Source organism: Corylus avellana, chromosome ca6 (assembly GCF_901000735.1).
Source record: "Corylus avellana chromosome ca6, CavTom2PMs-1.0".
Classification (NCBI taxonomy): domain Eukaryota; kingdom Viridiplantae; phylum Streptophyta; class Magnoliopsida; order Fagales; family Betulaceae; genus Corylus; species Corylus avellana.
Window position 1 is genome coordinate 23,318,452 of NC_081546.1, and position 27,688 is coordinate 23,346,139.

The window sequence follows — 27,688 nt, forward strand, 5'->3', positions numbered from 1 at the left end:
TATCCCTTGTATATAACTGATTCACTTCATAAAAAAAAAAAACATAAAAAGTAGGTGGATGGGTGGTCACCCATCACCCCCTTTGCGAATGAGGGCATTAAATTGAATTCACCCTTCCATCTTTTGCTTCTTCTTTCCCTTTATTATTATTATTTTTTTTGGGTCGGGTCCATGCGTTAAAGTTGAGGTGATACTTTTGTATACGTGGAGCTATTTATTGGGTCCAAAGATAATCATAGACCTACATGTCACAATTTTCATTAAAAACCTTAATGGCACGTATGTAGAGAAAGCAATTGGATAACAGAGCATACCTAAAACCTAATTTGATAAAAGATTAAACCCTAAAAGGACCTTTACACTATTTTTCCCATATCAAATTGTTAAAATCTCTATTCCAAACTAGGAACTAGTGTTAGAATCTTAACAAATTCTTGAAAACCATTGAGAATCCTACCAAGACTTGACGTTTCTTTTTAAATGGATCTTTCATTCAAATGCATAAACAGAACAATGATGTTTCCATAATCTTATGAAAAGAAAAAAGAAAAATGATGGAACATCAATCCCACATAGTTGAGGGTTCTGTTTTTATTTCTCAACATATCATAACACCAATTTATTATCTAATATTTGTATAAATCATCATGCTTTTCCTGCTGAACCAAATAGATGCATCTTCTCTGCAACCACAGCTTTCATGGCTTCCTTGGCAGATGCCATAACATGGACTAGATCTTTACTAGGGTTGTTCAATGAGTCCATGTAAGCCTTCCTCACTTCAGTATTTACATTGAACTTTCTGACACCCCGGTCAATACAATCCTGTTCAAAGAAGTTAAACAAACAGCTCATATAATGTTAATCAAACTCAAAGCCATTCACTAAAGTTAGTGCAAAGATTACATGTATGAAAATCTGTCTTTGAAATGTGAAAAAAAAAAAAAAAAAAAAATTAATTCTGGAAATTAGTATTATATAAATAAGTGTACCTTGATAAGTTCCTTGGACAAGCCAGAAGCTCCATGAAGCACAATAAAAACTCCTTTCTTGAAACTCAAAGCATGCAAATCCTGAATGTAGATGGAAGTTAGAATCAGTAAAGTAGCTAATTTCAATGAGGATTGAGTCCAAAGACCCTGCAAACATATATATATAGTTTCCATTCTGAGAGGCAAAATGCCATCTGGCTTGTATGGATATTAAGCATCATTGAGTTATGAGGATGTTATTTCTGAAACACTAGATGATTTCCCACAATGATCTGTAATCACAATACAAATTTAGCTAATTATTATTATGATAAATTGATATTTTGAATAGCCAAAAAGCTAAATAATAATAATAATAATGTTCAATATATTTCATTACCAAATATTTTTTACCAGTTAAAGTACAACAGAAATTTCAAATCTAAACCATGTAACACAATAATTCTAGAACAATGAAAATGCACCAACCTTCATGTACCAAAATCTGGTTAGCATAAAGGACAAGTAACCAACCAAATTCTGTCTTTCTTTCATAGGGTTACATCAATTACACAGAAGTCAGAGAGTGTCTTAACCCTAATTGATTATTAAACTATAAGGTGTTAAAATATGTATATAGATATACTTTACCTTAAGCAAATCAAGTCTGAGATTTGGGCCACTTGCAGGGTATTTTCCATGCACATTTCCAATACACACTGCCAAAGCATCTATGCCAGTCTCAACAATGAATTCTTGAGCCTGAAATTCAAGAGGCCAATCGTAATGAAATTGGAACATTAAGTGCAAAAAAGGAAAGCTGGCTTTAGCCAATTCAAAAGAGAATTCACCTGATTAATATCAGTAAGTCTTGCTTCATAATCTTCAACAGTCAGGTCATCCTCTGTTCCTGACAACCTCCCTAGTTCAGCTTCCACCAGCATACCTTTTGAGCGAGCCAATAATGAAATGAACTTTGTGTATAATACATTGTCCTTGAATGAAAGATGTGAACCATCTACCATAACTGAATCAAATCCCTGGTATTGTCGGATTCAAAAATTGCAATGTGACCATTAGTTATTACTGAATTGAAATCAAAGAGAATTATCAATCTTACTACAAACTATGCTCAAACAGGGTGACAGCAAAATTTATGACTTTGATATTAAACAAAAAGAAAACTTACCAACTCAAGAGCTTCCACCAGATCTTGCTTTGAAGTTCCATGATCAAAGTGAACAGAAATGGGAACCTGCCATTCATGTATAAGCATTACCTCCTACATCTTGATATATATGGCAGCACTATCGTTATCACATGACAGGTGTTGGTTTATGTGTGAAGGCCAAAACACCGACATATCTTACCTCAAGTATAAAGAGTTAAAAAAAGTTTGGTAACATAAACCCGTTGGAAAAATTTGAATGGGTTGCAGCACAAAAATGGGCTCATGGTTTGTTAAGTGATCTGGTATTTGGATTATGAGAGAGAAATCCTTTGGAGGATTGTACTGCATTTTTCCTCATAGTCGTGTATGTGTTTATTTCATGGATGGCCTGAGGAGGTAAGCCAAAAGGCTAAATCATATAATTATGTTATTACTATGTGGTTGTTTGCTCCTTTATTTTCTCAATATATTCTTGTTAGTCTATACCCACATAACACATGGTTTACTTTCTTTTTAGCTTTTTCTTCTTTTTTAAGTTTTCTTTGTTCCTTTCATTTTTTTGGTGAAAAGAATCTTATTAATCAAAGAAACATAACATATCCAAGATCTCTTTCTTGGTAGGAATAACTTCTTCAGAGAAAGAAATTTCCAGGAATGATATCAAGAAATATTACCAAAAAATCAAATATTAATGCAAAAAAGAGAAGCACTCCAAGTAGAACAAAATCAATTCAGCAGAAAGTTGTGCATATAATTCTGAAGGACTGTTTTCATTTCTCAAGCTGCATAGCCGATATATAAAAAAGAAATCGGTACTCAGAGGCATCTACATATATATGTACTCTAAGCCAAACAGATTTTCACCAAACATAACCATTACTTTTTGAGTACGTATATAGAATGATTGATAGACATTCAAGTAAAACCATGGCCTTCCAGCCTTTCAGTGCTTTTCACCTGGATATACAAATAATGGTTATTTATTTCCCTTTTTTAACCTTTCAGTGCTTTTGACTTTTGACCCTGTTTCTTCTTCTTCCTTTTTCTTTAATTATCCTTTTAATATTTTTTATTTATCCATTCTTTTACTTTTCACTTTTGTTCAGTATATGAAATCGCACTTACACTGGCTTGTTCAGCAGCAGAGACACAACAGGCAACCAAAGGAATTCCTCCTTGCTTTAAGGCACCAGGATGGATCTGGAAAAGAACAAAGTTAGGCAGAAAATTTCCTGAGACCATGATTCTTCAAAAGAAAAAAATATGTTCTGTGAATCATTTTACTGATACAGAAGCATCACTGAAAAAAAAACTAATTAGCTCCTGATTCATCCTCCCTAGCACAAACTTTGAGTAGCAAGTATGAATTTGTTAGAATAACTTACAATCTTGAAATTTATTTGTAAGTATCTTAACTTAAAAATAATTTTAGAAAATTCATCCAGTGGATGCATAACTTATATTAATTCAGTATATTTAGTTCTTCAATTTGTAATTTATAATGTAAGACAGATTAATGTAATAAAGTAAGATTTTTTAACATTTATAAACTTGTTCGAAAGAAGTGAAGAAATCATGGATGAATTTTTAGACCTTTCTCTGGAGTAACTTCTTTCTGTATATGCTAGACTTTGGGGCAGATGCAATGCATGCATAAAGAAAAAGGAAAAGAACATGGGTAAACTACCTTTGATGTAAAAAGAAAAAAAAGAAAAAAAAAACACTCACCAGCCTCTCTACAAAAATCCAAAACAGAAAGAGAGCTCATGGTCATGGGGTTCAAAAGATTGAAGTTTCTATAGAACTGTTTACCATGCTTGAAATGGGGCAACCAATGATTTCTCAGGTTCATCAAAACTCTTGAGTTTTTCTTCCACGTCAAACATAATTTGATCATTTTATATAGTTATCTATCCAACTAAACTGTTGATTTGGATTGAGGGGGTAAACCGAAACCAAAAATTTTAAGTTGCAGCAATTTTAAATTTGCTGGTGTATTTAAGAATGTGGTGATAATTTGAGGGGTAAAGAACCGAGAGATTGGGCCAGTCATAAAAAAGAAATAAATGTATTAAATAAGGGTAGAGAGTGAAATCTAAAGTAGAGCAAAACTAGCTCCATCTACCCTCTTCTATTAAATTTGTGAACGATACCATCTAGTCCTTTACCTACTATATATAGTTGTTATTTGTTGGGGACCTTTTGTCAACTCATTAGACACAACAAATTGACAGCAAGCCTTAAACATTTGATACATCCTTTTTTCATATTAACTTTGTACCCTAAAAATTTGACTATTATGAGCTTGTGTAGCTGAACCTATATGTTTGAGACAACTCTTAAACTAAGTTAATTTTTGTGTGTTGGGGAAGAGATCTGGGCTGTTGGTCAGAGCCCATCATAGGAACTGTAAGACTTAACTGTTTATTTTTCAGTCCCCCACCAAAAAGAAAAAGAAAAACGAAAAGTTGAACAACGTCTTGCGTGGTGCCTTTTGTATACTTTTTTGGAAAGAAGCAACCTGGAAACAGGCATAGAAGGAGTTGCACCCACTTCTAGATCTTGGGAAACTGTTTCGTCTGACAAATTCATGCTTAAACTTTAGGAACTTTTAGTCATGATCACAAATCATGGATACAATCACGAAAGATGTTGTTAATGAGTATCAGAGTATCCATGGCTAGAATATCCATCTTCTAAATTGACTGCTTCTAACCTGTAATATGGCAGGACTTTGTTCTTCTTCAGCTGCAGCAACAACTGCCTCAACTCCTTCCAAATTATAAACATTGAAAGCTCCAACAGCATATCCACCCTTTTCTGCATTCTGGATATAGAACAAATTATTCAGTATCAGAGGAAAAAGTAGTCATGAAATCTTTAAAGATTATTTTAATGGCCCTTACGAAAAGAAGCTCTTTCGTTGATGAAGGTCTCACTGGACGAGCCCAGGATTTCACGAGTTCTGCCAGCGCTTTACTGTCACCAACATTACCTATGTAAAGAAGATTTCTGAGGTGTCACACACAAATAAACTTTCAAGCAAAGCTTATAACACTGAAATGAAATAAGAACTCATATTCACCAGGGAAAACAATGTACGGAACTCCTGGATGTCTACTTTCAGGACCCAGCATCCACAATGGAACACCAGCCAATGCTTGTCCAACTATCTTAGCGCATTTTGCTTCAAGGGCTTTTGTAGCAAGATCTGATGAGGTGATTCCACCCTAAAACAGAGTACTGTATTAAGTATGTGGCATTTGAATTTAAGGATTTGGAAATCAGCCCACATGCTCAAATTGATTAAACAAAGATTGAACAGTACATAAAGAACAACATAAGGAAAGTATCACTATTTGCCATATCGATAGAGTGAAAAAGAGAAGAGTATTTGGTCACTTAAACTTAAAAAAGCACCTTTGCAAGAATATAACGAGGTTTTGTAGTGATCCGGCTAACAATTTCCACCAGCGCAGAGCTCACTTTGAAGTTGATCTCCAAACTCTCGGAAGGAGCTGTCCAATGAAAAATGAATTGACACTTGAATAAAGAGGAGGCAGGAAAAACAAGGTATCCCTTGTTTAATTCACAGTGTACTTATAATGATATAACCCCTTTTTTTAATTAAGACATTTAGCAACTGCTCTATTATATTTTATCCATAAAGAAATGTATTTTATGTCGCTCAAAGAATGCAATCTACATAATATTTGGTCAAGGAATTGAGGGACTTAGACATGTCAGACACAGAAAACAAAGGAACATGAAACACACTTTTTCCGGTGATGAGCACACGACTGGTCAGTATGAGAGTGTCCTTCTGAGCCCCAAGAAAACAATCTGCAATCTCAGCTGCTCTACTGATTTCCTCTTTCCTCTCTTCTAAAGAGCTCATCGCAAGCTTATCAACAGACACCTATTCATTGCAAAGAAGGCTATTCAGATCTCTTATGGTAACCAATAGAATTTACAACAATAAAACATTGGGTATGAAACTTAGTGCTGGGTCACCTCGATGGTTCTTAAGCTCTGGCCACATTGTAATTTTAGTTCTTCAACCTGTGGATTAGAAGCACAAACCAAAATACAGATATCAACATATCCGAGGAAAGAAAGAAATAGAATTCTCCAAAATTCACCATTTCAACCTGTTTAGTTGTTTTAGGAACATATGACCCCACAACTATGAGACCACCATTCCTTTCTTTGTTTATTCCTAGATCCTTTGGCAAAATTGGGGCTTGTGGGATAATTCCAATGCGAGTAGAAACAAAACTAGCAGCAGTACGGCATAGGAAACGCTTTCCCTTTAGTTCTGCCTGTCAATTTAACACACCTTATTAAGAAACATACCAATTTTCAAGGAAGAAATTCCAAATAGGACTCAAAATCTTAACAACTGAAAAACAGAACGATTATAACCATCTACCTTGATCATTCCAGCTGCGAATACAGCCATGTCTCTTTCGCTAGCTGCATTAACTATGCATGTTGACCCCTGTTTCATGTAACAAACCAGAACCAAGTTGGTGGAAACCGATCATTTCATCATAAATGTTTAAAAAAAAAATGGTGGAAGCACAGCCAACAGTTTCGTGTCATAGAATCTTAGTAAATTAAGCAGTTAAGGTGCATTAGCACGATACCTGTAAATAGATATACATTCCATGACTTGAGTACACACTCTGATAATTACTAATACATGCCTCATAAAATCCCTCAACAATAATCATACAACTCATAGCCCAATGTTGGATAGTAGTTTATATCCTTTCAATTCTAGTATAAGTTTTTACTTCCATTTATCACTCAATTACTAACATTTATCCATTAAAAATGGATTAAAACCCATTAGTGGATGGATATAATATCATAGGTTGTATTATTTAAATTAGACTTTGCTAATGTATATTCATATTAGACTTTATTGTATGAGTTATAATATTTTTTTTTGCATTCCTCCATAAATCCTTAAAATAAATCTTTCTCCACACGTATTTGAAATGTTATGAACTTTCGAATAATTGGATTCTAAATAAGTATACAAACGAATGAAATAACCATAATTTTTTTGAATGAAAAATAACATTCTAGGACCTTGGTTCTAACATTAAAACTTCACAATATTCTAGATATATTTTCTTCAATGAGAAAGTTAATCTTGCACTAAAGAAAGTTGAATTTTACACTTATTTAATGAATTAACATGTACATACATAAATTTTGTGATAATATTTTATCTTACAAGGTACCACCATATGGTGGTTGCCCCGAAAAACAATATTTCTGCCTCCTCCCCTTACTCTAAAGATTAACATATAGAAGTATCTTCCAGCTATAGACTGATATTGTTCAACTTTTTCAGCGCATCCAAACCCCACACCTTAGGAGTTGGGATAAATGAAATAAAACTAATTGATAACTACAGAGTTGAGTAGGAGAGTGAAACAAAGATCACTGCGGTCGATGATTTTACTAAATGCTGCTGCATGCAAATACCATAGTAAGGCAGGACTTAAGAGGGAAAAAACACACTGAGAACGTATATTGGATAAGAAAAGGACTTGCCTATTGAAGTATATTCATGAAATTGTATATCAAAAACAGGAGTTGACTGATTCACCTTGTAGACTTTTATCTCACTGATTAAATTATTAGTACAATTCATGAAACTGTATATCAAAAACAGGAGCTGACTGGTTCACCTTGTAGATTTTTATCCTACTGATTAAATTATTAAGCAGGATTATTTTTTTTAAGATTATGAAATGCTGACCAATCTTCAAATTAAAATGTCAACCTACTCCAGACGATAATTACAAAGAGAGAAAGGTCATAATGCCAATAACTATAACAGAGCAAAACTGAATATTCAAACATTTCTCAAATAAAATTGGTCACAAAAATATCAGGGTTCGATATAAGAAACCTCAAAAATTGCACTACAACGAAACTTACCTATATCAAGATTAACATAAATTATCGCAACATATGCATATCTTGATCATTGATTAGTTTTTGATTTGGGTCCATTGTCCAATGCCACAACCTTAGCTGAACCAAGCCAAGCTTTCACTTGTCTATGATATGGACAATAAACAAGCTAAAACAGGTTAAATTTCACGAATCTTCATTTGATCATTTAGTGACAACACTTTTGATCAATTCAAAGAGAATGTCCAACTTCATTATTGTCCAAAGTAGTGTAAAAAGAAGTCCTAGAAAATTTGCTGAAATAACCTCCTTGCTTAGATGCAAGTTTTACCCCTTAAATGACAGTATTTGCAAATTATACCGAAATTGACAAAGATATATAACCATTTTATGACAAAAGACTCCACCAATTTGTTTGTGGTGTAAGTGTTTCTTCCTTTGTATGTGTGTCTGTCTGTGTGTGCATGCTTTCGTTCACAATATTCTGTACCTTAGGCAGACTGGAAAGACACTCAAAAACAGCCTCTGGTCCACCTTTCCTTAAAACTTGTATAGAAATAGATGTTACACTGCTGGCTGGTATGCGGCCGACTGTTTTCTCCTCCACCCACTATATTTAGATCAAAAAGTTGCAAAGTTACAAGTAAATCTACCGTCTTTAATAGTATAAATCAACGGCCACCCACTTCAAACTGAAAAATTAAAAGGTTTGACCTCACGGAGGTTTGAAGATTTGTAGCCGAAAGCAGCATCTTTAGCAAACTCAGTGTCCCCTGCAGGGACAAGCCTAAAGACACCATCATCCATGATTGATGTTATGATTTAGCATCTAATCGTGATTGACTATGAGTCAACACAAAAAAGATTAAAATATATAACTTACTTATCAGAATCTGCAACATAGTGTACATCTTCGAGAGTATAACGCCCTCCTTGAAGAAAAAAGGGGCAGATGATCCATGCATCCATCTCACCTAGTACTGAAACAGCAGCATCAGCTTCCTAAAAGATAGACAATCCCATGTCATGATGTGAATTTAAATTATTCTACAATAAAATTCTAGTTTAAGTTCTCATCCTTGCCTCTGGAAAATGACCACGTAAAGTTGAATCACCTCTCAAAACCACTGTGTAACCAGTGTTCTCAACTGATTTAGCTGCAGTATGTAGGTTTCTGCAGATATCTTTTATCAATGCACTGGCCTGTAAAATGTCAATTTCAAACTCAAAATTACAAGTCTGAATCAAGCAGGCAGTATGTTAACAGCGGAAAGCTGCAGTTTATTAAGAACTTTTTTTCTTATTGAATGAGAAACGAACTTTAAAGATTGAATAACATGTTTTCATGAAATGAGATCTTTACCTTTTCAGAACTCAGTGACCTGGAGTTAGTCAAAATGAAAAAGCATCTAGGATTTTTTCTGAACTGGGCAATAAGTGACTCAACAGTCCTGGAACAAAAAATGTGCAAATTATGATAGCTTGAAATTCATCTTTGGAAGGTGGTTTTGAATTACAGATAAACAATATACAAGTTTCTATAACATGTGGAATGATATGATTAGCACTAATTATGTGACAAAAATGCAGCAGCATTGCCTTACAACTGGATTTGATGATATCTGATAGCATCTACATCATATTTTTACCTTATCAACTATGAAAACATAAAGAACAATTAAAGACACTCACCATTCTGTTAAGACCTCAATATCATGAACAGTTTGTGTTCCAGTTGGATCATCATCCAGAACAACCAAAGTCTTCGAATTGTTCTGATTCAGTCTTTGTATGTCATCGATGGGATCTAGCGGCCATTCAGATGGAAGGGATTGCAAGACAACTTCTTTCTTAAGAACAGGAAGTTTTCCTTCAACAATAACACCTGTGAGTGTCTCATAAACCTGTGGAAATATACATATTGCAGTCAAACCAGTAACTACTTGATTTCAACCATTAGCTGCTGGATTTCAACCATTAGCTGATCTTTTCAGATTTATAACAACTTCACAATTGTGCACTTAAATTTTGATAAAGTTAAAAAAATGGGAAAATAAAAGAAAAATGAAGTTTCAGTCTTCCAAGTTCATTAGGTTTCTAATAGATTAGAATTTATAATTGAGTCTACTTATAAAGAGTTCTTCATGTCATTACGTAACTACATTTCAGTATAATTCAGAAAATTTCAAGCCCCACAAGCAGAGAGGCATAAAAATGAAGAACAAATAGTCGAGATAAACCATATCAGTATCACAAAATCTAATCACATGTGCGGAGCAGATAACTGCTGAAAGCATTAACTGACACAAGAAAAATGAAGGAAAAAAAGAAAAATGGACAAGAAGGGGAAGAAATAATGGGGGCCCAAAAACATAAAAGAAACAAATTCAACTAGAATTTACGAGTCAGAGTACCGCAAGAATGTACAAGACTTTAGATAGATTTAATATTGAAAAATATTATAGAAGGAAGAAGACTAGCCTCTCCAATATTAAGCAATGCCCCTCAATGGCATGATACAAATTAAATACAAGAAGGAAATCTAGAGCTAATCTCTTACTCATATTCCATGTTGGAGAAATGGGAATCTAATGTTTCATTAGTTATTACCCTGAAGGGGGTCAAAACAAAATGACTGATATGACTATAAATTAAGACATTATAATAAGTTATTCAACCTAATGTAGTCCATACTAACTTCAGATCACGTGGGGAATTAAGGCTACACACAACAATTATTCACATACAGCAACTTGGGTGATTGATAGATCGTCTTTAACAGGTAGTTGGAACACCATTTCCAAATCTTATCATTTGAATTAAATCTTTATCCAATCAACATGAGCTGTAACTTTAAGTAAGCAAATAGCAAAGGAGTATTATATGAATCTTCTTTTGAAATAATCCATTGAACTTAGTAATTCATTCTCCCACATTTGATCGACTGATTTCGTCAATTGAAATAAAAACCTGGCATAACTTGCCCATACCTTAACTACACCAGCATCATCTTGCCGGCCCCAACCTGCAGCAGAACCTGCTCAATGGTAAAATCACGAAGTATTACTGATATGCTAGCTAACAACTCAAAAGGCACACAAGAAACAATACCAAACAATTTCAGATATTTATCTGAGACACAAGAAAATCAATTTAGAAGATCACGAGAAGGTTTTATTGAAGAAAGTGCCAGAACTCCATCTCTAAGTACCTCAATCATTTAGATGTCTACAGGCCATAAAAAAATATTGTACCATACTAGTTCAACTAGACATCCACATATCTAAGAGAAAAAAAAAAGAAGTATGTGTAAAGGGGTACATAAAAAAAAAAAGGACTGCAAGGATTGGGGAACATCGAAAAGTATAGAAGGGAAAAGTGTAATAGAAATCTTTTATCTGCAAGAATTATGTAAATTTGATGAAAAAAAAAAAAAAAAGCTTATATGTTAATGTACTATGTCTCAGGTCTCAACAATCCTAGAAAATTTACACGCCTCTCTCTCTCTCTCAAGGCAAAAGTAAGAGTTAAAAGAATAGCCAAGTCACAAGTCAAATACTTTGTCCTACTAGACTGCTCTAGGTTTTTACACTGATCTTATCTATACTTTAGTAGAAGGCTTAGTGCCTTTGTGATCTAGAAAACATGTCTTCTCCATGTTGAAGAATCTAAAACAGATGGATAAGACTATATGATACTATAAAAATTCAGAAGATTACACAGCACCTGATAGGAACAATTGGTGTGCAACAGTGGCAATATGAAGTGGAACTTTACGGAAGGAGCATTCACGAGAAACAATGCCCTGTGGATGATTATAACAATTATCGTTACAACCTCATGGTGAGTTAGTCAAATAAGTTGTTTCCACCAAAAAAAAAAAGCATAGGTCAATTTTAGCCTGACCAGGTCCTTCACAAAGATGTCAAGTGCAGAGTATGGTGTATAATCACCATCCAGCATGTGCGGAACACGATTTTCAAACATCCTGCAATCTTGGAAAAATGTATGAGGCTTCTTATCTCAATATAAAATACAAATAACTAAGAAGATAGAGACCATAACATGATGCAGCTAAACACACAATGATTAAATATTGAGAAACGTAAACTTGACCTTGCATTCCGAAGGTTGATTTCTATTTTTGATAAGGAAGAAGACACATACCAGGATGTCCCCCGACTATTTGTGATGAAATCAAACAACATTCTTGTATTGATACCCAATCGAGCTCCAAATGCCATTGCCTCGGCTGCTGAGGCTATATGAACTCCAGCAAGCAATTGATTAACCATCTTTACACAACTAGAGAACATAATACAAAAGAATAAAGTAGTTAAAATTCACTTCCCTTGCATAATTAGATCACTATGTCAGTATGTCTTATGAAAATGAATAGATAAATTACATTTATTTGTTTTTATTTTGCATATGCAACGATGCATGTGTGTGGAGACAAATATTGACAAATTCGAGTCAGTAAGTACCTTCCAGCCCCACAAACTCCTTTGATAACATAGAGCTTTTCACTCAATGCTGCACCAAATCAGCAAAGTATCAATCACTCAGTTAATACCAAATCAGTGCAACCCACAAGAAAAATTTCATAAACATGCTTATTACCTCTAAGAACTAAACCAGTACTCTTAAGAGCTTCATCTGTACCAGAAGCAATTATCTGAAAAAGATAGTGACCTTTCAGTCAACAGAATCCTAAAGAAATGCTTTAGTAAAAAGAAAAGGCAGAATTTTGCACACCGTAAGTGTTCCTGCGGAGGCCCTCTTAACCCCACCAGAAACAGGAGCATCCACTAATTTCAAATTCTTGCCTTCATCTAGGACATTTGCAGATTGATCAATGTATGATCACATTATTGAAAGTAAGGCAGAAATGCAAGGAAAAGTAAATAACAAAGAGAGTAAAGGTGGCATTCATAGTTCAGAATAAGAAAGAAACAATAGTTAATATGACACATACAAAAGAACATACTTATTAAGCGTTGTTCTAGTTTGCTCACAAATGCAGGAGAAACGGTGGATGAAAGGATAATTGATGCTCCAGATGGAAGGGCTGTAAAATGCAGAAAATAAGGTTAGTCCTGCTACCAAATAGAGATGATATACTGTAAAAGGTTTTGCATGCCTGAAACTGCGCCAAATTCTCCATATAAAACACTCTCGGCTTGAGCTTCATTCGTGACCATGACTATAAGCACATCAACATCTGAAAGATAAAATGTGTCACAAAAAACTCATGCTTCACAAAATAAATTTCAAATAATTCCAAATTTTTCTCATAAACATCTGACAGAACATTTGCATATCCATTTTTATTTTGCTTATTCTAGAGCTAACTGGAATTAACTAGTCATGTTAGAATATTAAATGTATCATTTCCTATTAACTTAAGCTATTTGGATAAATAGTGGTTCAACATGGTATCAAAGCAAAAGTTCTGAGTTTGAATCTAACTCCACTTTTCAACCCTCATTTTTGCAAAAAATTCCACATATTGGACTTCATTTGTTGAGGGAGAGTTTGACCCCACATGTGAAGGGGGTATTAGAATATTCAATTAAATTATTAAATTCACAATTTCTTATCAGTTTAAGCTTTTGAGATAAATGATGATTTGACAAATAAAAAAAGTAGTTTACAATCTATAGGCTACACCTCATGTCTAAACATATACAAGTCAAATTTTATCTTAAGAGGTTTTGGTACAAAATGCATGTTTTTAAGTTATCTGGGATTAGAACTTCAAATCCCCATTTGTTTGTATTTATTTCTTTATTTCATCTAAACGAGTAGTGGTCTATGCCTTGCCCTTAAAAATAATGACACTAGTTTATCTAAATTTGGTGAAGTTTAAAACATTTTAGATCTTGTTCATATAGTATGGTTTCTTTAAAAAGTAATCGTGTATTAGGTACTAACTTGATGTGCTTGCTCTTTTAGTACTGAATGCTGTTTATATGAGACGCCTTACTGTGAATGATCAACAAATTCCTATGACCATCATAGCTCTGTCCCCTTAATGAAGGTGCCCAATATTGTTTAATAATTATAACCAAATTCTAACCTGCAATTTGAAATGTTGGCCAAGGCTTGCAATGATTCTAAAGGTCGACTCATAACTATTGTTCCATAGGGCTGAAAATGCTATACAGTTGTATTGACATATTAGTAAACCTTATGACTGAACTACGTCTTAATCCTAAATTCCTTACTTATACCATCTTAAAAGTCAACACTGATAGCGAGATGCATAATAATACAAAACCAAATTTTACATCAATTTTTTGAAGACTTCAAAAAATAAGAGAGTAAAATACTTCTGAAAAGGCTAATCTCCATTAAGAAAAGAAGAAATATTTTCAGATCAATCCGTTCAATCAATATGAATTTTAACTAACAGCTATAACAAAGATTTTATTAGAAAGTTTTCGGGAAGAAAACCTTCCAATACTTCATGCCAATCACCTTTTCAAAAGCAAGAATCAGTCAATCAAGACGCCACAACGTGTTAACAAATCTATATGGATTATTGCTTTTTAATACATTTACTTATCAAAAAAAAAACAAATCTATATGGATATAATATAGGTAATCATCATTAGGATCACAAAAATAGTGTTAACTAGCCCAGATGGTTCTTCTTTCGAGGGTGGCCTTTTTTGTGTGAACAACAGCTTTAGAGAAAATTTTGACGCTTGACAATTTGAGAAAGATGAATGTTGTGGTGTTTGCGTGGTGTTGCATGTGTAAGAAGAATGGGGAGTCCATTGACCACTTATTGCTTCATTGTGAAGTCGCGAGAGAACTATGAAGGTATATTCTTAAATTGTTTGGTGTAGAGTGTGTTATGTTGAAACGGGTCATTTTGTTGAACAGTTGGGGCGGTCCGGTTGGGTGCAGTGCAATAAAGGAAGTGTGGAGGCTGGTTCTGATGTGTTTAGTGTGGTGTCTTTGGCGTGAGAAGAATGCTCGGTACTTTGAAGACATAGAGACATCGGTGACAGAATTGCGGATGACTGTGGTAAACACGCCACATATTTGGATCTCAGCACATCATAGCTTATTTGGTTCTAATTTTGCAAATTTTTCAACTTTATGATGTTCTTTTTTTTCATCGTGGGGTTCTTTTGTATATTCCCTGTATATTAAGATTGCGCCCCTCTACACTTTATTTCTGATATGACATCACTGATTAAAAAAAAAAATCACAAAATAGATAAAATGGAACATTGTATCGAAGCATGGCAATTTATATTCTCAACTAATTTCGTTGCAGTAGAAGAAACTAGAGCTTGTGACAAGTGTTCTATCATTTTTCCATACATTCATTCATATATTGGCTTATACTGGTATATAGTTCTTTATGTCTTCAATTACCTTTACATACTTCTGCTGGAGCGTTGCCAATCAAGCCACCCGCTTCTGCAAATCGAGTTAACGTTGGTTTATAAACCTGCATCCCAAGAAAGGTGCAAAAATAGATTAATCAAAATGGTATTTGAAATTGATCATCTCAATTTCCAACAAAACTCTATTTTCTAACCAAGAAGAACAATTGATGGAGTTTGCATGAAAGGTTTAGAGAAAAAATGGAGGCTCGTTACAGTTACGTAGCCTACCTTATACATCTTATTATATAGTTTTTGAGAAATAAGACAATGACCAAAATACCCTTTTACTCTAAATCCTAACACTCTCCCTCAAGCTAGAGCATATATATCATACAAGTCCATCTTGGAAGAAACAAGCAAATACATTCTCCCAAAGTCCCAAATATACATGTGCCTGCCCAATCATGGGAGACACATGATCACATGCACACACACAAACACATCACTCTATTACAAAACACCTTGAGGTTTATAATCAGTTCTAGTTAGTAAAATTATGATGGAGCACATGAGCCAAGAATTTATCACAAAAAAACACATAAGAGTACAAGATTAGAAAGACAATGAAATGATCTTAATTATCATAACTTAACCTGAAAAACAGCTGTATGACTATAGAAAAAGAAAAAGGAATAACTACTTTGGCACTTCATGCCTCCAAGAAATATGCAAATAAATTGTGTATGAATTTCTTAAATCATATATTTTCATTAATTTTAAAGGTAATCACCTATTCACACCCTAAAGATGGAACATAAAAGGGTTTTGAAGATAATTCATATATGTTGACACTTCAATTTCCATTACCTAAAAAATAAAGAACAGAAAGAGGTCATTTTGTTTTGATACAGCTCCCTAAGAATTTATAAAATAGTATAGTGTAGTTCCATATATGACTTGTGGCAAGCTGCGCAACTAATATTCAATAAATTTTAGAGCCATTTACTTCCTATTCTTAAATTTTTCCAATAATTACAACATAACATCTGAAAATTCATTAGTCAAATTCATTTTCAGTGTGTAAATAGGAAAAGATCACAAATGGAGAAAGTTAGGCATAAACATGGGATAGGAGAACAATCACTAATCATTCCAGAATCCTGTTTCAAAGAAGTAATTTAATCTTTCAAAGTAGAATGCAATAAGAATTAAAGGTAGCTGATTACATCATAACCAAGGACACAAAAGTTTGAGCTCAGCAGGTGAGTTGCCATGCCAAATCCCATCGCTCCAAGACCAATGAAACCAATCCGGTTCACAGTCCTAGACATGGCAGTAATTTGCTTTGCCAGTTGCTCAGGACTGTAAATTTCTTCATTTGCTGCACCCGTAATACTCACTCCAAAGACTTTTTCCCAAACCTGCACAAGAATCATACAGTGCACAGATAACCAAAAGCAAAATGGTACTTCATGACATATGAAATGGCACAACTCAAAACAATATTTTTTGAAAATCTCCTGAGAGAAAGTCTCAAACACTTTCTACCGAAGATTTTGTAAACAGAATGGTATGGGGATAACCTTGACTAGGGTGGCAATGTCATCATCTCCACAAACATGAGTAGACCCTGAAAAAGGAAATGCATGAAGTAGATAAGAAGGAACCAGGTTGCTTCTAAACATCAAATGATATAATCCGAAAGACATTTTGTTTTTAGATCAGTACCAAGGATAAATTGTTGATGAGCAACTGCCAAAAGTGGAAGAGGAAACGTAAGCGATTTAGCCACATCCAAAATAACACCCTTGCATATGTAAATTCCATCAGTCTCATGTACTGTAATAAAGAACATATTAATGGCACCAACAAGAAGACAGAACACTTAATAAAATTTGAATGCAAAATCATACTTGTACAATATTTGATAAATCTTTCATGCAATATTAGTACTTTGACTAGTACAACTACTTGATACATCTTTCTTACAATATTAGTATATCAACTTGACAGTAACCATTAAATATTCATGCTAAATGACAATCAGCTATATTTCACAGATTTAAGTCAATTTTTCAACTTGATATCTCTCTTTCAAAATTAATAAATATTCGGAACTAAAAGATTCAACTACTCTTATATATGCTATATCGCTATATACTTTTCCAGTTCAATCAACAATGTCTAGACATAAATATCACTTTAAAAGCATTGCCATCTTACAATGACCAATAATTTCCAGACACAAATCACGCATTTATCAAAATACAGTTTGGTTTAACGCATATGAATGATATTATATTGGCAGGTAAATACATATACAAATCAGTTAAACTTGAAAAAACCATATCGTAACTAGTCAAATTATCAGTTTTCCTTACTTAAATATACATGAGCAACCAAGTGTCTATTTTTAGAACTTTAGATATGAGAATAGCTAGATACGAAAGTCACACTCAGTCTACTTAGGATAGAGACACTTTTTTTTTGATAAGTAATATCAATTCATAAATAAAGCGCAAAGGGGCGCAACCCAAGTACATAAGACGTATACAATAGGGCTTAAGTATACAAAAGCTTTTAAACTGAGAATAAAGTACATAAATCTAAGAATTCAGCAGGCGTTAATGCTTGCGACGAATGCCACATTACTCTCCACAAGTAAAGTGTTTGGAGTATCATTTTCTTCAACTCGATGAGTCCAAGTTCACAGTCCTCAAAGCTCCATGCATTCCTTTCTCTCCATAGACACCACATAACACACAAAGGAACCATTCTCCAAATTTGCAAAACTGTATGGTTACCCCTTTATCCCCTCCAACTTCCCAAACAGTCCTTCACCTTACCTGGCATCACCCACGTAACACCAAACAACTAAAGTACCATGCTCCATACCTCCATAGCAACCTCACAATGCAATAATAAGTGATCAAAACACAGCATAAACATTTGTTTTCACCAAGTTGGATCTTCATAATGCAATACAGTCTCTATGTAACGGTAACTAATTTGTTTACGTTCCAAGAGAATTTATTACAAAGTTCACATTTAGTGGCACCCCACTGACTGCCAAGGTGGACATACTGCTCATCCTGTATTAACCATAAAGATTGATTTTAACCAGAGATCTACTACATTATTTTATGGATATGAGGCACTCCTATGCCTCCACAAGCAAAATGTTGAACTCTTTCAGCATTAGTATTCAATTGCTTGTTTGAGACAAAATTTATGTCAAACCACTACCACCTCACAATGAAGAAATTTTGGCAACTCGTGTAATAGTACGTTGTAGCTTCATTGGAGCTAATTGAAAACTTTTCTCAAAAGCTTAAGCTAATAGAAAGAGGTAAATTTAATTATTTAATTTATACTTTAACATTCCCCCACACGTTTGGGCTCAAACTCCCTTTTAATAGGTGAGGGAGACCCCAATACTTGGAATATTTAATTTAAATAGAAAGTGAATTGACGAAGTCAGGGTTCGAACTCCGAACCTCTGGCTCTGATACCATGTTCAATTACCACCTATTCCAAAAGCTTAAGCTAATAAGAAGAGGTAAATTTAATAATTTAATTTATACTTTAAGAAAAACCAATTTAAATGGAAACCCCAAACATCTCTTTATAGTGTCAAATTTCTAGTCCAACCATATCCTCTATTTATGACTAGCAAGCTTTGAGATTTTATTGAAACTACTCAGTTTCTCCATTTGGTTGTTCTCAGACATATCCATCAAACCATTAAGCTCCTTTTTCACACTTTTTGTTCAACTAATTTTACTTCATATATGTTTATTTGTTCAACATGATTGTCTAAATTAATAGATAGCCTCTACAAGAATTATGCAGATATCAGATTAATGTATGTTTAACGCTATGAATCTGAATTGACGACCATCAAATTCATTTCAGAGAAAGTAAAGTTCCAAATTTTATATTCTCACAGAATACCAAACCAATTACCAGTGCAAGCTAGTTCAAGTTGGTTCCCTTCCACAGATATATAAACCAAACCGACAAAATTCAGTTTCCAGAACTAAACCAAATTATCTGTGAAACCAAATCAAATCTTTGATTTGGTTCAACTTGGTTCTATGGGTCTCTTTTTTATTTCTTTAAAAAAAAGGGGCAATTAAAATTAACTAATAGTCTAAAAAATTGTTATTCAATAAGGTTGATGAAGAAATGGACATATCAATATCAATGACACTCTTTAACCAAACTTTTTACTAGTTATGAGCTAAAATATTTGAGAACGCTAAATTCTCTTTAAGAAACAATGATATATGTGTAATGGATAAATATAGTATAGTGTTAAATTAGGTTTTACCAAAAAGAGAGGAAAAGTTACCACTCTACCTCTCATTGTAGTATATTGTAAAAATGATACAATAGACTAGAATACCCTTTAGTGTATACTTTATTACATTAATGCCATCCATTCATAATCTCGCACTCTCTCTCGAGCTAAGGCATATGTATCTTTTAAGCCCAATTTGGAACAAAATTCAATTCTAACCTACTACGACCCAGGGACTTTGTGAACATATCTACAAGTTGATATTCAAACTTTACAAATGGTGTAAAAATATTTCTATTCAATATTTTATCTTGAATAAAGTGACAATCAACTTCAATATGTTTGGTCCACCCATGAAATAATTGGAAATGATATGAATAGCGGATTGTCACAAATAATTGAAGAGGAGCTAGAATTTTAGAATCAATCCCCTGGAGAAAATACTACAACAGTATTTACTAACTAGAGGTATGAACAATTGTCCCGTATTTAGCTTATGTACTAGCACATTATTACCATTTTTTTAATACTCTTCCATGTAACCAAATTACCTCTAGAAAAGGTACAATACTCAGTACTAGATTCATGATCTGAAGGACAGCCTGTCTAATCAATATCAACGAAGCCTTATAGTCTAAGTTGCCCATTCTGCCTATACATTAGTCCAAGACCTGGGGCTCACTTAGATAATGGATAATGCGGGTAACATCTAAATGTGGAAACCTAGGAGCTTCTAACAACTGGCTTACTACAATGACTAGATATAAGATATCCAGTCTAGTGATAATAAGAGAATTCAGCTTTCCAACTAGCTAGCAATATCTACCAGGATCTCCAAACGTGTAAAAACATTTTCAACCTAAGAAGTTACTACTCTACCTCTCACGGTTTTATCATATATATTACAAAAATGATACAATAGACCAACAGACTAATATAACCGTTATGGTATACTTTATTACAATAATGCCATCCATCGCATACTCTCACAGAAAGCATAGAAAACAATGTCATCCCACACCTTCAATGGAAACTGATGCCATATACAACCAGATAAAAGGATCATAAGAGACATATCATGATATCTTACCAATTTTTGAATAAAAGTATTCAGAAAATGATGTTTGGTATGATCCCGCAACAATGGTGGAACATGATTCTTGAAGGCCCTGCAAACAAAGAAACAAACCCGCACCCCGCCCCCCCAAAAAAATGATAAATTGCATGAATGAAAACTTTATTCTAATGGTAGCATAGCATATGGCAGAAATTGCATTCAATTTGACAGCCAAAGGATGAATAATAAACCAACTAGAAGTGTCGATGAATTGCTTTAAATCCTCAAAATAATCACAACATCAATAATTAGTATAAAAATGTAAAATATATTGGAGAATGTTATAGCATTCCAAGTCACCAAAGGGTTCCTAGTAAACTTATCCATCTATTATGACTTATGAGATTAGATTTACTGTAGAGTGATCATATTTTTTAGTCATTTTATGATTAAGCTGTAGATTCGGCAGCTCAAACTGTCAAATAGAGCATTTTTCATGTCAATATGCTCTCAAAGACAGAAGATGATGAAGATGATGATGAATTGAACTTCTAGGGAAGCAAGCACTGATTATTCATCAACTGTTCATAGGAATCAGGGATGTGTGACCATTTGAAGTTACTTCACAATTGTTTATTGTCCTTTTCTGGATGCAAACGTGACCATGTTAAGGATAAGAGGCAAAACAAGCTGAACTGTTGAGTTTCACCACATCATATAGATAGATATAAAGGACACAAGAATGACCTAGAAAAACTGTAAAAGTACAACCGTAACCATTGATTTACAACTACATAGAAATTTGTAAATCTTTATTTTGTGTTGACCATCATGTATCCTCTAGTTATCAAAAGAGATGTATCCTAATTAAATATCCAGATGCTAAATGCTTAACTCTACTAAAAGTCACTGTAGTGAACAGAAACAAAACAGAATTAACTAAAAAGACCAACATGGTAAAGTACTAGTTTATATATAAGGACAAGAGTAGAACACTGGAGAGGAGTTGCAGAAGCAAAAAAATAATGCCAAATATCCACCTTATAACTGTACATTAGGTTCAGACTTAACAATATGGAAGTATGTCATGCTAGTTAGGGAATTAAGGACGGGCATTGGAACTGTGATCATAACCACTACGGTACTGCTTGTATTTTGTAATTTATTATGACTATGTTCTCTTAACGGAATGTAGTAAAATAGCAACACAAATATGATATATGTATGCTTATTTTTGGCTTCATATAAATTACTACTTATGTAAATAATTCATGTCAGAAATAGATTTTTTTTTTTGTTGTTTTAATTTTCCAAGACGCAATAGAATTAATTAATTGTGTGGCTTAAGAACTCGACAAGATTTCACTCCATCATTTCATTATATTGAAATCTAAAACCAATTCGACCACACAAACAACGTTATATATTATCATTAACATGTTTCAAGCCCGTCCATAATATAGCTAAAGAAATTTTTTTAAGAGAATTAGACCTTTAAATAAGCATTATCTTTTATAATTAGAAACAGCTATTGAAGAAAAAAATTAAACCAAAACTCAAAGAACTCACCATGAATTTCCAGCGGCATTAGAAATGATGTCATAGATTATCCAGGGATGAATACCAGCTTTCACACCAAGAGAAATAGCCTCCACTGAAGCAATGTGATGAATTCCCTCAAGCAGCTCATTAACCATTTTAATTTTACTGCAATGGAAGAAGGAAAATATATTATAATAAGACAAATTATACATCATCAGGTACCATTAAAGAAACCTCTAATATCAGTTTGAGCTCACTTTTTTTCTTCAATAACTACATTTAGGAAATATCATGCATCAACTGAGTAGCATGTTAAGGATGAAATTCACTTTTCTTTTGAGAACATTTATATCAGTTACCCAAATGATCAGAAAAACCAAAACATCAAGCAAATAAAACTTTACAGCAGTCATGATTATGAAAAGAAGGTTTGCAAGCCAAGAAGAAAGCACACCTTACAGAGCCAGCTCCACCATCAAAAATGTAAAGCTTTTCACACATTGCTGCTCAAACATCACACCAACAGATGATAGATTGACATTTAAAACAAAAAAATTAAAGGTTCATAAAATGATGTTCTAATACAACCAAGTTAGAGCACCAAGAACGGATTTTACCAGAGAGAAAAGGCCGAGCCCTTGCAATGGCGTCTGACCTTCCTGATGCAGCAATCTAAAAAGTTCAAAAAATATCAGCCGTGTTCCTGGCATAGACTAGTTGATAACAAGAGGGAAACTTGATCTTTACACCCACAGCTAAGGAATGAAGGAACTAAAAGATGCAAAATTAAGTATGACATAACATTACCATGACTTTTCCATCTAACAGCTCAGACATTCCCCTAGAGACATTTACATCTACTAGATAAGTTGTCTCATTATCATCTGCAAGATAAAAATACAGATGGATTTTAGAATAAATTTCATAACTAATGCTCTATGTTCCAGAAAGAAAACAAGCATCAAGCATCAAAATCATAAATAGAAGATTGGTACATTAAAGAAACCTTGAGTTAATGAGCTAACTTGGTGCATTTGTAGTGGATACCTTACTATTTGAAAATAAGTATTTAAAAAAAAATGTAATTACCCAGGAAGAGATTAAAAGTCTCACAGCCATACTTCATTCCCCAATTTTGGAACCTAAACGTGTGAGCATCAATCACATGAACTATAAACCTAGCACATTAATTCCTAAACATATGCATATATGACAAGAAACAAATTGTGATTGTATATAAAAGCATACTTTCAAATTGAACCGGTATGGATGTCTATACGTTTCCGAATGTTTGTGAAAAATCCCATCCTTTGTTACCCCTTTGATTATGATCCTTTATTCACTACTTTTATTCATGTTATTTTAGGCCTTCCAACTACTCTCTTCATCTCCTTCAGCTTAGATCAAATTACTTTCCCACTATTGCATTTATTGGTCTTCTATTATATTAAATGAACACTTATCCTAAAACCCTAAGCTGATAGAAAATGATGAATTCAATCATTTAATTAATATTTTAGCACTCTCCTACACGTGTGGGCTCAAACTTCCCCTCAATAAGTAAGGCCCAACACGTGAAATATTTAGTTGAAATTAAAGATAAATTGTGGAGACATGATTCGTGTTAAAGTAGTGATTAAGTGGTTAAATTTATCTCTTCCTGTCAGCTTAAGCTTTTAGGACAAGTGGTGATTTAACATGGTATCAAAACTAAAGGTCATGAGTTCGAAAATTGATTCCGTCATTTACCTTCTATTTCAATTAAGTATTCCACGTGTTGGGCGTCACCTATTAAAAAGGAGTTTAAGCCCACACATGAGAGGAAATGTTAAAGTAATAATTAAGTGATTAAATTTACCTCTTCTTATCAGCTTAAACTTTTAGGACAAGTGGTGAAAAAGACCCTTGGCCTAATACCATCTTAGATGACTCTTCCTCATCATTATTCCTAAATAGGTTCACCCCCACCTTGAATGGAAGCTAGATCACACTGCCATGTATTGTCATGCCAAATAAGTTAATTTGGTAGCCCTTAGGCCACACACGTTACTATTCCCAAGTCACTACCAAAACTCAAATTAATATTCACCTAAGTTTGTAGTTTACAAGTTGTAAGCAAAGAATGAAAACTTCCAAGTGAAAAGACAATCTGTTAGCTGAGAACTGGAACTTCTATAAACATAATCTACCATTCCAACACTATCTTTAGATAAGTTTGGAAGAGATGAAGAATGACATTATCCAGATGTTCTTTCTAAATTTTCTTCATTTAATATTTTCTTGATTTTTCAATAATCAACGTCTTACGTTTGATCAATTCATACAATCTTAATCAATCGCAAATCTTACAATTCTCAACCCAATCCTTAGCACACTTCCAATCAATAATCCTATTCCTGACAAACTAACACACTACTTTAAGACTTACCCAAACATAATTTTGGCCATACAGACCCTTATTCTTATTAAATTTAATAATTACGTGTGATACCTTCTCAAATGTACTTGTGTGCATGCAAGCAATAAGGTTCATCAATTTGATGATTCTTAAATGTATTGCCCTCTTTTAAACAGCTCACGACTGACTCTTTTCTATATATGATATTTTATAAGGGGAAAAAATTTAAGAAAACAAAGCAACTAGAATTACATAGACATACTAGGGAAATTGTTGTGTAATTATAACTAGCAGGGAATGATACCCATGACATTAGTTTCAGTTATATTGACTCATGAATTCAGTTCCCCTTTGATGGATTAGATTTTATACATGCAGCTTTAGCCCAAAACATAAATTTTTAGTATTTTCAAATCATCAAGAAGAGTGAAACAGCTAGAGATATATCATCCAAGGGGCATAACAGATCAATTGTGTTAATTTTCACTATGAAACTAGATCAAGATGCTCCCTTTGGTTGCTGAAGAAAAAAAAGGATTAGGGAAACAAAAGTTCAGATAATGGTGTCTTCTCAGCAGCCAAACGAAGCATAAAGATTACTCCATACAAACATATTTTCCAAAGACCCTAAGTTATATAAAAGAAACAATATTAGAATGTAATTTGCCTCTAAGACGCTTTTCCAGGTTCTCGATATATGATGGTAATAAGGTTGAGTGGAGAATGATGACGACATCCTTGTGCAGCCCTGCATATCCATAAAGTTACATAATCTGTATATTAACCAAGTGAGTGATAATTGTATAAGATGTTATGTGGAGAGGTTTCATCAAGACCTTTCAAAGCACCCTCGTTACCAAAAATTACATCATTCGTTTTATCTGCATGAGATATTAACACAATCAAAGCTGAAACACCTGCAAACAAAAAATGATCAGAGAAAAAAGCTTCAGACAGTCAGTCCCAGGACACGAAACATATAATTTACACAAAGTTACAAAGTTCAAGGATTTAAAGCCCTTTTGATCAAGCATAATAAAGATGTGAGTGTTGAGATTATAATCCTGTTGATGTTTTTAAGTTAACTTTTCTGTTTATCCGTATAATTGGAAAAGATAATGAATTCATAAAACTTTCGAGGGTATAAGAATAAAAGACTTCAATCTAAACAGTAAGTGCCACATGATAAGTGAAATTAATATAAAAAAGAGAGAAAAAAAAAGGTATGTAGCTTCCAAAATTCGTGGATGATTTCCACTAATTAAGAACTTTTGTTGGACCGTGAGATGCCATTCCACCAAAAATCAATTGGTTTAAGAGAGACAAACTCAAGTCTTTTATGAACTTCGACATCAAACCCAACGAGCCTGTTTTTAGAACAGTCGCAGGAGCGGCAAAGGATAAACAAAAACATATGGTGTTGATTATCGGGTACATAGAAACATATGGTGTTGATTATCGGGTACACACAACGATATGGTGTTGATTCTCTAAAGACTTTCTCTCCTATGGCCCGTCTTAATTTTGTTCAAATTTTGCTTTTTGTTGTTGTTAGTCATTCTTGGCCATTATACCAACTTGATATAAAGAATGTCTTCCTTTATAGAGATCTTCAGGAGGAAGTATACATGGATCGGCCCCTGGATATGTTGTTGATGGTAGTGAACACCTGGTATGTCAATTGCAAAAAGCCTTGTATTGTTTGAAGCAGTCTCCTCGTGCCTGGTTTGATAGATTCAGTGTTGTTGTACTTGGGTATAGGTTCCAATGCTCTACTTCTGATCATTTTGTCTTTGTTTGTCACTCTTCCACTAGCACCATTGTCTTGATTATTTATGTGGAAGACATAATCATCTCTGGAAGTGACTCAATAGGCATTGCTGATTTGGAAAGATATTTAGGTCAGCAATTTCATACTAAGGACGGGTGTTCTTCGCTATTTTCTTCGATTGAATTTGCTCGTACTTCTCAGGGCAATTTCTCTATCACAACAGAAATATATTCTTGATCTTCCATCTAAAACTGGTCTCCTGGGTACTCAACCTTCTAATACTCCTACTCTACTACTAAATGTGATGGTGAGCAAGGTGCACTATTTACTGATATCAATCAATACCAGCGACTGGTTGGGATGTTAGCCCTAACATTACTTATTTTGTCGGTTGGTTAGTTAGTATATGCATGCTCCTCTTCAACCTCACTTTAATGTTTTTTTTTTTTCATTTCTTGCATTATTTGAAAGGTTCCCCTAGTAAAGGATTGTTATACAAGCCAACTTTGTCCGTCACTGGTTTTAGTGATAATGATTGAGCTGGAAGTCATTCTACTAGACGACTACTCCTGGCTACCGTACTTTTGTTGGTGGTAATCTTGTTACCTAGCTTAGTAAAAAGCATAATGGCATTGCTCGTTCTAATGCTGAAGCTGAGTAGAGCTATGGCTCATATTGCTTCTGAGATGTTATGGGCTCGCTCCCTCCTTTGCGACTTGCCTCCTAATGTTCCTACTCCTATGCAAATGCAATGTGACAATCAGGCTGCCATTTTTATTGCTAACAATCTTGTTTTCCATGAGTATACCAAACATATTGAGGTTGACTGTCATTTTATTCGAGATTTATTGATGTAGAAACAAATCATCACTCCTTATGTTCACTCCGGCGATCAGCTAGGTGAGATTCTCTTGAAGCCATTACCTCATACTTCCTTTCAATGATTGTCCAATAGGCTAGGCATGTTTGATTTGTATATTACATATTAAGGGGGAGTGTAAGAATTGTTATATTTTATGGTTTTAAATTAGCTTGTTATTCTTATAGGTTACAAGTATTCTTGAAATCATGTCATTAGGGCACAGAGCTTCCCTAAATTACAGTCTCTAACCTAATGTAGAAAAAAACTCTAAAAGTACCACTTGCAACACATTCTCTTGGTGTTCCCTAAACCAAGGGAACCAAAAGT

The 27,688-nt window shown here is 33.9% G+C and overlaps 1 protein-coding gene across 4 annotated transcripts in view; it reads right to left on the minus strand.

The window, feature by feature from the left end:
• Nucleotides 1-469: 469 nt before the first annotated feature.
• The window catches only part of LOC132184080 (uncharacterized), a 34,727-nt gene continuing 7,508 nt past the window's right edge, over nt 470-27,688 (minus strand). For 2 of the 4 annotated variants that reach the window (XM_059597567.1, XM_059597566.1), the window contains exons 3-42: nt 25,565-25,645; nt 25,396-25,476; nt 23,138-23,214; nt 22,948-23,002; nt 22,785-22,833; nt 22,358-22,495; nt 20,822-20,900; nt 17,157-17,235; nt 17,012-17,058; nt 16,655-16,849; nt 15,475-15,550; nt 13,223-13,303; nt 13,070-13,150; nt 12,838-12,914; nt 12,703-12,757; nt 12,567-12,615; nt 12,247-12,384; nt 11,986-12,067; nt 11,806-11,884; nt 11,070-11,116; nt 9,772-9,983; nt 9,443-9,530; nt 9,163-9,282; nt 8,963-9,081; nt 8,794-8,866; nt 8,570-8,689; nt 6,575-6,643; nt 6,294-6,464; nt 6,157-6,204; nt 5,920-6,061; nt 5,563-5,660; nt 5,228-5,372; nt 5,049-5,137; nt 4,859-4,969; nt 3,268-3,342; nt 2,161-2,226; nt 1,823-2,011; nt 1,623-1,733; nt 993-1,073; nt 470-825 (exon numbers count right to left, since the gene is read on the minus strand). In XM_059597567.1, coding sequence (XP_059453550.1) covers nt 646-825; nt 993-1,073; nt 1,623-1,733; nt 1,823-2,011; nt 2,161-2,226; nt 3,268-3,342; nt 4,859-4,969; nt 5,049-5,137; nt 5,228-5,372; nt 5,563-5,660; nt 5,920-6,061; nt 6,157-6,204; nt 6,294-6,464; nt 6,575-6,643; nt 8,570-8,689; nt 8,794-8,866; nt 8,963-9,081; nt 9,163-9,282; nt 9,443-9,530; nt 9,772-9,983; nt 11,070-11,116; nt 11,806-11,884; nt 11,986-12,067; nt 12,247-12,384; nt 12,567-12,615; nt 12,703-12,757; nt 12,838-12,914; nt 13,070-13,150; nt 13,223-13,303; nt 15,475-15,550; nt 16,655-16,849; nt 17,012-17,058; nt 17,157-17,235; nt 20,822-20,900; nt 22,358-22,495; nt 22,785-22,833; nt 22,948-23,002; nt 23,138-23,214; nt 25,396-25,476; nt 25,565-25,645 — 3,953 coding nt within the window. In that variant the 3' untranslated portion in view covers nt 470-645. Of the gene's footprint in view, nt 826-992; nt 1,074-1,622; nt 1,734-1,822; nt 2,012-2,160; nt 2,227-3,267; nt 3,343-4,858; nt 4,970-5,048; nt 5,138-5,227; nt 5,373-5,562; nt 5,661-5,919; nt 6,062-6,156; nt 6,205-6,293; nt 6,465-6,574; nt 6,644-8,569; nt 8,690-8,793; nt 8,867-8,962; nt 9,082-9,162; nt 9,283-9,442; nt 9,531-9,771; nt 9,984-11,069; nt 11,117-11,805; nt 11,885-11,985; nt 12,068-12,246; nt 12,385-12,566; nt 12,616-12,702; nt 12,758-12,837; nt 12,915-13,069; nt 13,151-13,222; nt 13,304-15,474; nt 15,551-16,654; nt 16,850-17,011; nt 17,059-17,156; nt 17,268-20,821; nt 20,901-22,357; nt 22,496-22,784; nt 22,834-22,947; nt 23,003-23,137; nt 23,215-25,395; nt 25,477-25,564; nt 25,646-27,688 lie in introns of those variants that run through there. The other 2 variants (XM_059597568.1, XM_059597569.1) reach the window with 2 other exon arrangements.